Genomic DNA, 11,302 nt, shown 5'->3' with positions numbered 1-11,302 from the left:
GGTTGTGTTTGGATTAGGGAGGGGAGGGAGTGGATTTGTAAAAATTTGAGAGGATGTGTGAGGATTTGTTTAAGATTAAATAACTTGGTACCCGATTCTATAGTAAGTTTTAAATTCATATAGTATTTACATCCAAGCATACCACAATCTTTCAATAAAGACAAAAAATAATGTCTTTATTGCATAAATATTTTTTCTTGAACCTAGATAATTCTAATCCAATTTTTTTTTAAGATGTCCAAAATCTTTTAACCCAAAATGTTGATGATTTTTTTTTCTGGAAATAGTATCATTATGAGGCTCAATAATGATAATATCATCCATATAAATTAAGACAACAACAAATTTTAAACCACTGCCATTAGTAAACAAAGAACAATAAAATTTAAATTGTTTATAATCATAATAAATCAAAGTATTATTAAATTTGGTTAACAGAAGTTAGTTTGAGACAGTATATATATTTTTTAAGTTTGCAAACAAGAGGAGGAGTAGAATTTTTTATAACAGTGTATTTGTAATCTCGAGAAAACTTCATATAAATATCTTCTTCAATATTATTGTTTAGAAAATCATTATTGACATCTAGTTAAACTAAATGTGAATGTATAGAAGCAAATAAGGATAAGAGAAGTCTGAAAGTAGTGATATTGGCAACAAGACAAAAAGTTTCCTGAGAGTCAAAGTCATATTGTTGGATAAATCTCCTAACAACAAGTCTAGCTTTGTGTTTTGAACAAAATATCATTAGCATTAAACTTAAACTTAAAAATCCACTTACAGTTGATAGAATTTTCCTTGAGGAGAAAAGGAATGATATCTTAGGTTTATTAACATCTAGAGTAGGTAACTCGTTAAAAACAACTTACTGTCAAGATACAAATTTTATAGCCTGATAATAAGTTTGAGATTCAAAATGTTAAAAAAATTGTGAGATGTAATGCCTATGAAAACTAATATTGAGAGAAAGAGAAAAGAAAAATATAAGATTTTAAAAGAGTAAGAAGTATAAAAACACTCTTTTGCATATAAATCAAACTAACTAAACATAAACTAAACTAAATAATCATGATAAACCATGGTTAATCACAATAATTATGAATAATTATGGACATAAGATGTTGTTTCATGATGTCTTTATCCCTTAGAGTCTGAAATTGAAATTGAAATTTTGAAGTGGGTATTGGATTCAAGATTTTTGGTGGAAGGCGATAAAAAGTGAATATATAAGGTTTTGTTTGGAATGAGTGTTGTTTGTCACATGAATGAGTGATTCATCCATTTCATTCCTAACTCAATAGTGCTTTACATTATCTCTTTGGTAACTAAAAGGAGAATATAAGATAAAGTTATCTTCTTTAGTTGTCCAAGACAAAAGGAGAGGTAAAGAAATCAAGATCAATAAAGGAAGGTTCATTTAGCTTAGAAGAGGAAAACTTATATATAGTATAATGTTTTATTTTGTTAAATATAATATAATTCTAAAAATACTATCCATCTCATGATCATATGACTGGACAACATTATGTCTTCTTCTATCAAATAGGATCATCGTACCCATAACAATGGTAGTATAATTTAATTAAAAACATAAATACATGCCGATAAAAATGTCAGTTATATGTTGTTAGTATCACGTTACTTTTTACTAAATTTGTCTATTTCATATCTTATCACATATATTAAACATAAAGATTAATATTTAATTCAATATTAGAATCTACTTGTTCACAACAAATTGAAGTAGTTCCGTACACTTATTATGAAGTATACAATGTAGGAATTTTCATTAGCTTCCCATTTCCAATATCCTTGTTTAAATTATTTGAGATTTAATTAAATATAATGTTTTGATAGTTCCAATAATTTTATACACCTTAGAAGTCGAGATTAATAATGATTTAAATGCATATTTTTTTTTAAGATGTTTTTTAAAAATAAAATCATGATCAAACCTTCTTCAAGTTCAAACACATATCATTGTTCTTTTAGTCCCGACTAAAAACTTGTTCTTTACTTATTAAATTACTAATTTAATGAAACATGCTAATGTAATTTAATTAAAATTAATTATACATTTTTCGTATTATATCACTTTTTCTTGAATTTACCTATTTAAGTAGTATTTTATCATTCTTAATATCCTTGTTTAAATTATTTGAGATTTAACAAAACCTAAATATCACTTTTACCTGATTTTACTACTCGATAGACATTACATATATCATATCGGTAAGTTAAGATCAAGATAATTAACATTTCCATTGATTAAATTAAATGAAATACAATAACATATCTTCCACTCTATATAAACCAATAAATCAAGTCAAGTTATATCACAAATCATATGCATTTAATTAATTTATATCAATCCAATCATCATAAATAGAAACGTTTGAAATACCTTAAAAATATACATAGGTTTTCTCCCTAAAAATTATTATCATGAAGTGATGTAAGTTATTTCTTGTACAATTTCAAATTTTATTATAATAATAAATTAATTTTTTTGGCAAAAAATAAATAAAATAATATGAAATATTTTACGGGTGTTTTAATCCTATTACAAAGAGAATGTCCAACAAAGGGGACTTTCAACCAAACCTACAAGACCCAAGAGAACTACATACTCTTATGTCCCAAAACCAACATCATAAGAAAAGTTTCTCCAAAATCCTACTCCACTAATAACTTCATGAAGAACCAACTACTAATAAGTCTTATTTCAGATATACTTAGTTGTTCCACAACCTTATACAAAACCTATATATTTCATAGTACAAACAACATAAACTAAAAAAGATATGTATACAAAATACAATCATATTAAGACCATAAATATGTTTAAACTCCTCAACAAACCTCCTCAGAGGCACAACTTCCACTTAGTCCATTAATATCCAAGCTCAATTCTGCGTATGAGATTGAATTGCGCAAATGCAAAAATGACTGCAACACCAACATCTTGCACTCTAGTCCGGGCCACTAGATCACACCTTTCTAGCCATGTATTATACCATACATTACTAACAAAAAACATTTTCCGACCAACTAAAAATAAAAAGTAATATTATCGTATTGATAATTCTTATAATATCATTCTTACTATAATTAATATTATGATTATATTATTATACTAATACTATCACACTATTATTTTTATTACTAATTTTATGTTGGTGTTATTGTTGTAGTATGTGTAGAATAACCCTATTGGTCAATTTGGAAGGGGTAGAATCTCTATAATGGTTGTAAACATTTGAAAAATTTTATGTTAAGACTATTAGGGTATTATTGGGTTGAATATCGCTCAAGCAAGACTCGAGTGGTGTGTTATCATTACAATTGTTGCCATATGTTGCTAAAGCGATATATGTCTAATTCAAACAATGATTTATAGTTTGAGGGAGAGAGAAGTCGAGAAAATGCTCTCTCCTCTTAAAACATGTTACTCAAGTGAACGTTCAAACGATATGACTTCTGGCTCAAGCGTTGTGTTTTGAACGTTTAAGCATGATAGAGGTGGAGTACGCATCTCTTGAATGAGTGCATGACACGTGTCCTAAATGCTCAAGCATCTAATAATGATGGAGTGATTATTTAATTTGTTTCAGGATTCTTAACAAGTGATTGTCGCTCAAGCATTAACGAGAATCGTAAAGACACTCAAGTGACGAGGTGATCACTTAAGAAGGGGGAACCTAGAGGGGATATTACTCTTCATTTACATCTTGCTCAAGCATCAAGAGTGTCGCTTAAGCGAGTTGGTTTATTCCTTGATTATAGCAAGGATAGCAAGGAGATCACTCAAGTAAGAAAAGTTTGCTTAAGTGATGATATTTTGAACGTGAGATGTTATATTATGTTTGATGCTTTTATACATGTTCAATATTATGTTGATGGTATTATATACAAAATGTATGATGAATTGTATATGTTATGAAGGTATATGATTAATGATGAGATGCATGATATTATGTATCCATGATATGCATATGTTTTTTGGGTGGCTCTTGAGTGGTAAATTGTAGTTAAATCAACTTATATACATGTCAAGGTGTTGTTATGTATGTATGTCTGGATATATATATATATATATATATATATATATATATATATATATATATATATATATATATATATATATATATATATATATATATATATATATATATATATATATATATATATATGACTGACTTTTGATGAATATTGGAAGAATACATAAAGGTGATATCATGTCTCGAGGAGATAATGAACATTACATTCACGTTAAACAAATATATTATGATTTCAATTCATTTATGATTTAGTTACATACATAAAAAAAAACACTAAAAAAATCAAAGAAGATTTAAATCTGATAGTAAGTTAGTTGATATTTTATATTATCCTACAAAACTAAGATTCACAAAAGTTTGATTATAAGATATTAATCGCTAATAAAACTTGTTTATTATAATTAAAGAAATTAAATAACATTTTGTATTTAATGATAACATAATATATAAGGAGTTCGTTAATATATATATATATATATTATTTTATATTTATATATTATCCTTTTCAATACCAATTGACATAATAGACAAATGACATAATAAAAAATAAATTAAATATTAAATATTAAAATAGTTCTTGTAATTCGATATAAATATTTTTTAGTATATATATATCAACCATTTTACAGTACAATAATTTAATTATCTATACGATACTTTAATTATTTAAAAGGTCCTTCAAACTTAAACTTATAAGCCTATTCAGAAGAAAAAAACATTATAACAAAGTAAATTTAGTACAAATATGCTATTCACTACCAATCTTCCCAACCAGCACTCAAAAATTGCATATCTGCATAACCCTTATTTCCTTCTATAATCCCTTCCTATAGTTACTTATAAACAACACCCATCAATAATATAGTCATCTTTACAAGTATACATTTCATCCAATCCACCTCCTAAATCAATACACTTCCTTCCAAAGTTATTTCTTTACCTATCTTATAGAAACTATTCTCTTACTATTCTTTTTCTATCCATCACAACAAGGTCTCCTTTCTAGCTTTATTTGAATCCCCCACCTCACCTAATTCGAACTCCTCCTTGTTAAGACACATTTTCTATCTTATTTATTCTTCCACTGCCCCTGCATCCTTTCATCAACAAAACCATCAACACTATTCAGATTTCACCTCTGCTCCATCTCCACCAACCCTGCTAAGCATTTCTTTCATCTTTTTATATTATGAAACCTATATCAATATCTAAACTCTAAATCTTAAACTATATCTTAAACTATAATACATGTATAAATGATGTTGCGAAAGTTGTATATTTAGAAACTATAGCAATTAAAATTATGAATTTCATTTATTATAATACTAAGAAGAAGAATATTATTAATATTATTTTATAACAATTATTTTTAATATTAATAATATATCGTTCTTATAACAATAACTATAATTATTAAATTATTATTATAATTACTATTGTTTTTATTATTGATATCTATTATAATGAAATGAAAATCATATTATCGATTTTAGTTAGTAAAATTGAAGCCGAACTTCTTCTTACTATTTTAATTTATTTATTTTATAACAATAAAAAAATTAAAATAGTATTTTAAATCACGATTTCACTTTATCTTACAAAAATAAAATTTTAAAAATGCAAACACTGTATTTCCAAACATAATTTACTTATTTTTGTACTTTTCTTTTTTAATTTTATCCATTTTAATAACTTAAAAATTTACACCAGTTAGATAAAACAAGCCATAAAAATATCTCAAACTTAGTAAAACAAATAACTATCTCGTTCCGTGCTATGCTAATTATAATTACAAGACTGGATAATTTTGGACAAACTTCGTTAATATTTAAAAAAAAAAAACTTCTACTAAAATTTAAACAAAATAAAATAAAATAAAATATATTTATTTATAAATTAAGATTAATTTGTAAACGTTTTGCTCATTATTTGTTAAAATTTTCATTTTTGACCTATATATATTATATAAATTAAACTTATAAAAATATTCATCCCATTGTTTTTCTTATTTCTATCTATAATCGTGTTCAAAGGCCGTCAACTATAATAATAAAAGATGAAATTGGCGTATTTCCTTTAATCAATGTAGAATAGAGAAGGTGAGATGGCTAATGAGTAAAGCCATTGTTAATGATATTTTACTATGGATTCAGTTATTGTACAGGAAACCAATGGTCTTACTTCCCCCTCCCTCCATCCACACTCAAAAACTGGTAATTCAAAACAGTAAACAAAGTGACATGGTTGAACAACAAAATAATTGTTAATGATATTCTTCTGTAGAGCAGCCACTATAGAAATCCAATGATCTTTACTTCACCTCCATCCACACAGAATATTTGGCAATTCAACAAATTACCATCAGATTATTACTACTTTTCCCAATCAATCAGCCCTCAGACATCTGTTTTTTTATCTACCCTGCAAAAAAGTACAATGTAGTTATAAACAGGGGGCGGCAACATAGTAAAAATAGTATCATCATTAATGGTACAATGAATACTCAGCCATTCACAAAACACATGGCTGTTTTACAAAGGATACAGATAAAGAGCAATATCTGACGACCTCTTCTGCAGCAACCACCTTCCCTGCTGCATATAAAATCATTCACATGCTACATCAATTACAATCACAGAAATGATCAAACCACAATTATTAACGAAAACAATGAAGCCTTGTGAAATTATACTACCATGGTTCTAGGGGGATAGTTTATCTGAACTCCTAGATGATAAAAATTGACCGAGTCCACTAGGGTTTGGACGCAAGATGACCCAGATGATCCACAAGATTCTGCAAATCCTCACTCCACTCATCAGGATCAGCAACCAAATCCTCCACAGGAACATCAACTTGTGAAAAATCACCAATCACAACTTCCTCCTCTGGGTCCCCAGCAACCAAGTCTTGGTTCAGTAAGTCCTCCCAGATTGCATCACTTACCACCCCCAAATTACTCCCACCATCAGTATTAGGAACTGAATTTAACATCGGGTCTTCGAATTCAGTGCTTGATTCTAATGGATCATCGTCACAAACAGCTGAGAGAAGAGACTCAATAGTAGTAGAATCCTCTTCAACTGGCAATGCCACATCAATCACAGGATCTTGCTGCAAATTCTCCACACTTGGGGAAGCAGTTAGTCTCCTCTTTCTTCTAGCACCTTGCAACTCTATCTTCTGAGCGTTCCTGTGAAGGAACTGTTGAATAAAAGTCTGATTGTTGAGTGCCTTAGCAAGAAAAGTGATCATCTGCTGATGTTTCTTCTCGCTGACTTGCAATCTGGTCTCAATGGACAACAATTGCTCCCTTGAATTGTGCTGTTGCTGCCTCAACCTCACAATTTCAGCCATCAAAACTGCCCTGTCTCTCATCAATCTCTCAATCTCGCCTTCCAATCCAAACTCCCCCAATTCAACACAAGCTCCACTTCCTCCCTCGTGCGACTGTGTCTGTGCCACGTGCCTTCTTCTCTTGATCGTCTTCAACAAGTGCCTCTGTCCCGCCAGAAACCCTTCGTTCGCAAATTCCCATTTGTCAGGATCAACTTTTCTAAAACCCTGCACCCACCAGTGTAAGTTGTTACCATCCACTTCCCAAATCATTCAAATATTAGAACTACCAAAAGATATGCTTGACATACCCTCAAACACACTCGTTTAGAACACACTAAATTGTTGATAAAAAAAAATGCTAACTTTAGGAGTATACGCCAAACGAGGTTAAGTAATCGAGTAGGAGATAAGAAGAAAAAAAATGCTTACATAGGTGTTGAGCTGTCGGACGAAGCTGGAGAAGTTGTTGTGCTTGAAGTAACGAGGCAAGATGGTGGTGGAGAACTTGTGAGAGTCCCAAACGACGAAACTGTTGCGCGCCCTGCTCCACGAAACGATGTCGTTGGTGGAAGGGTCTTCCACCACGTCAAAGGTTTTGGTGAGAAACGGAGGGGGCCCCACGTCGTGCAACCCTTCCCTAGGTTGTGGGGAGAGGTTGGAAGTTGAGGATGAAGATGAAGAAGAAGCAGCAGCAGCTGCAAATGCGGTGGTTTCTTCTTCTTTCACTGTACCTCCCTTCATTTTCTTTCAATGGAAACTATCTCTCTGCGGTGCGAGTGTAAGAGTGTTTTTGGTGGATTGCGATGTGTGAATAAACGAAGGATTACTTGGGGCTTCGGGAATAAGGAATTTAAGGGATGAGAGAAGGAAGGTTCGAGAGAGAGAGGGTGACACGGGAAGAGATTTTTGAAGAGTGTGAGAAGCTTCTGCCATTTGTCAATTTCCTGTGCAAAGATATTTTGTAAAACTTCTGGAAACTTCTCGACTTATCGGCTGCTTCCACCCAAAATATATATTCAAAATGGAAGGGACGCGTGTTAACTCACTGTTGCAGACAAATGACGTTCTCACTGTCACAAACCACTGTTATGCTTTTGCTTGAATTGGGAAAACAACAGTAGAAAAATAAAATAAAATTTGTTTAGATGGAGAGAAATTTTTTTTAAAAATAAATAAAGATAATTATTTTTATAATTCTAAAAAATATAAATATTATTAAAATATTAACTACGTACTTGATTATATCTTTACATATAATGTAAACATGAATTATTTTATTAATATTTATTACATAAAAATATAATTGTTATATAGAGTTTTTGCGTAAATTTATTCTCTTTCACGAAAAAAATTTAATGTCTCAGTTTTTTTTTTGTATTTTTTAAGGATTATATATCTCTCACTTTTCAGATTTTCTCTTTCCCTTTTCTTCGCTTCTTATCCCGTCTCCAGCAATAAATACACGTTTTTTTTCTTCTTTCTAAAGTAGTGTAATTCGGTTTAGGATTTTCTTAAACGATTAACTTTTTTTATTTTTTTATTTTAGAATTGTGCAAGTCGAATACAAAGAGTACTGGCCAATTATAAAGAAATTCTTTAAAAGATTTAAAAAAATTCAAATCGGATAAATACATACAAGTTTTGTATAATTTTTTTGCATAGAGAAAATATATTTAATAGATAATTATGCTGAAATTGTATAGGTAAAAAATGATTTTCATAAACATATTATATAACTAAATCCTATTTTTCATATACAACTTTACTTCAGTTAATTTATTTTTTTTTAAAAAGTTTTTTTTTAAACGATGAAATGATTTAAGAGATATTAATTGTTTTGTTTTGATTGAAAAAATTATGAAATTAATAATGATAATAAAATTCTAAATATTATATACTACAAATATTACTTTAGATTTTAAAATTAGTAACTAATACTTTTTTAACTAATTAAATATCAATTTAAAACTTATTTATTAATAATAAAATTTACTTTAAATATTAATAATTCTTTTAATCTTTAAAATAATATATTTTATTAATATAATATTTTTTTTAAATGTGAACATTAAACACATTAATCCAAACATAATTATTGTTCTGAAATAATTCGTTAGAAGTGATGAATTCCACCATCAACCAATTAAACCATGATCCACACAAATATGTAGGTGAAGAATTAATTTTTTTTTGGACAGATTTGTCATTGAAACAGATGTTAAGTGCACTTCATAATTAGATATTATTAGAGATGTAAATTTTGTCTTAGAAGGTTAACTTCCAACCCACATGCCTAGGTCAAAAGTCTCACATAAGCAAAAGCTCATAGTCAAAACATTCACAAAAATTTAATAATCTCATCAATTATTTTAAAGCGAAAAATCTTATTTAAAAATAAAATTGAAAATCAAACATTTACTTTAAAAATATTTTTATACATGTAAAATATTTACTATCCAAATTCAAATCCAAGGCAATATGGATATGGTCGATTTAGGCTTAAGTCAAATCGGGACTATGTCAAGCTAGTCAAGATGGACCTAGGATAGGAAAAATTGGACCAAATATTGGTCAGGTTGGGATTTACTGAGTCAAACTCAAGTTGAATTGGACTTTCTCCAAGTTGTGTCGAGTTGAGTCTAGTTCAATTTCAAGTGAGTCAGCTTAAGTTGAGACGAGTTCGACTCAAGTTAGGCCAAGTCGTAGCCTAGGTCAGGTTGAGTTGAGCCCAAGCCAATATGGGCAAGGTCATGTGGGGCCTAGTTTAAGTTATGTTGACTTGGAACCATGTTATGTTGGTCAAGCTGACTCAAGTCGGTTGGGTCAAAGTCAGGTCGATTTGGGTCAGGTCCAAGTCAGATCATGTTCGATTAGGCCTAGGTTAGACCGAGTTGGGTTAGGTCCAAGTCAGACCCATATCATGTTAAATTAAGTCAAGCTCATGTTGGATGAGGATGAAAAAATCAAAGTATTATTCGAACCCACTCAATTTTGACAGGAATCGCATTGATTGAGTATAAGTATAGTTGTGGGTAATATCTGGTTTTTTAAATTGGGTATGAGGACGGGGATGTGTATGTAAATATTTGCGTTGTCCCCGTCCTTGTACCCATTTGAATACTCATCATCGTCATCACACCAATCTTTGTTTTGTATTACTAAAACACCTTTAATTTGTTAGATAACCTAAAAAAAATTATATTATCTTTTTTTTGTCCTTAGTTTCGTAACTTATTTCTAGAGCATATATTTGACCATTTTTACTTTTTTCTATAATTATTTGACTTTTATCCAAATATTTGATAATTATACAATTATGATTTCTTTCTTGATATTTGACATTGAAGAAAAGAAAATGTGTATCCTTTTGACATTGAATACTTGATATAGCAAGTTTCCTTTGATGCATTTTTTATTTTTTATAAAAAAATTATTTAATTAGGCGGGTACAAATGCGAGTACGAGTACACTCACTCCCTGAAGGGGATATGACTAGACAAAAAATTTATACCTATTGAATGTTGAGATGGGGATATAAAAAAAATGATAAAAAATGATAAGAAGAAGAGATGTTTCTTATTCTCTTATGTGTATATTACATCACTCATGTATAAGAAATATATAGGGAGTTTCTCTCTCCCAAATTACAATATAATTAGGTAGGATACTAATAATGAGATTCTATAATTATTAAATTAATTGCATATAATTGGGTACATTATCGTCAAATATTGTATACAATAATTGCATATAATTTGATAATTATTATTTTCTTAGTAGGGGATGTGAATGAATTTGTACTTCAAGAATGAAGATGAGATAGTCAAACTCGCACTCGTTCCGCTCTGTTGTCATCCTTAAAGTAGAGTCATGTACATTTGACCCATGTCAAGTTAGGATGA

The 11,302-nt window shown here is 29.4% G+C and overlaps 1 protein-coding gene across 5 annotated transcripts; it reads right to left on the bottom strand.

Moving 5' to 3' along the window:
* Positions 1 to 6,162: 6,162 nt before the first annotated feature.
* LOC137821838 (heat shock factor protein HSF30-like) lies at positions 6,163 to 8,432 on the bottom strand. 5 transcript variants are annotated; one of them, XR_011082885.1, is made up of 4 exons: positions 7,830 to 8,286; positions 6,757 to 7,625; positions 6,630 to 6,655; positions 6,163 to 6,482 (listed from the first exon to the last, which is right to left on the bottom strand). XR_011082885.1 is itself a non-coding variant. In XM_068626610.1 (2 exons), exons 1-2 carry the CDS (start codon positions 8,139 to 8,141, stop codon positions 6,816 to 6,818), a joined length of 1,122 nt encoding a protein of 373 aa, XP_068482711.1. In that variant the 5' UTR covers positions 8,142 to 8,298; the 3' UTR covers positions 6,163 to 6,815. The 5 variants fall into 5 exon arrangements, 1 of the variants encoding a protein (XP_068482711.1); XR_011082886.1 differs by having other exon boundaries at positions 6,319 to 6,482; positions 6,630 to 6,652; XR_011082883.1 differs by having other exon boundaries at positions 6,163 to 6,655; positions 7,830 to 8,432.
* Between the last annotated feature and the right edge of the window lie 2,870 nt (positions 8,433 to 11,302).

The sequence above is a fragment of the Phaseolus vulgaris genome, chromosome 9, assembly GCF_000499845.2.
Source record: "Phaseolus vulgaris cultivar G19833 chromosome 9, P. vulgaris v2.0, whole genome shotgun sequence".
NCBI classification, from domain to species: Eukaryota; Viridiplantae; Streptophyta; class Magnoliopsida; order Fabales; family Fabaceae; genus Phaseolus; species Phaseolus vulgaris.
This window is presented reverse-complemented; position numbering and strand designations above follow the sequence as displayed.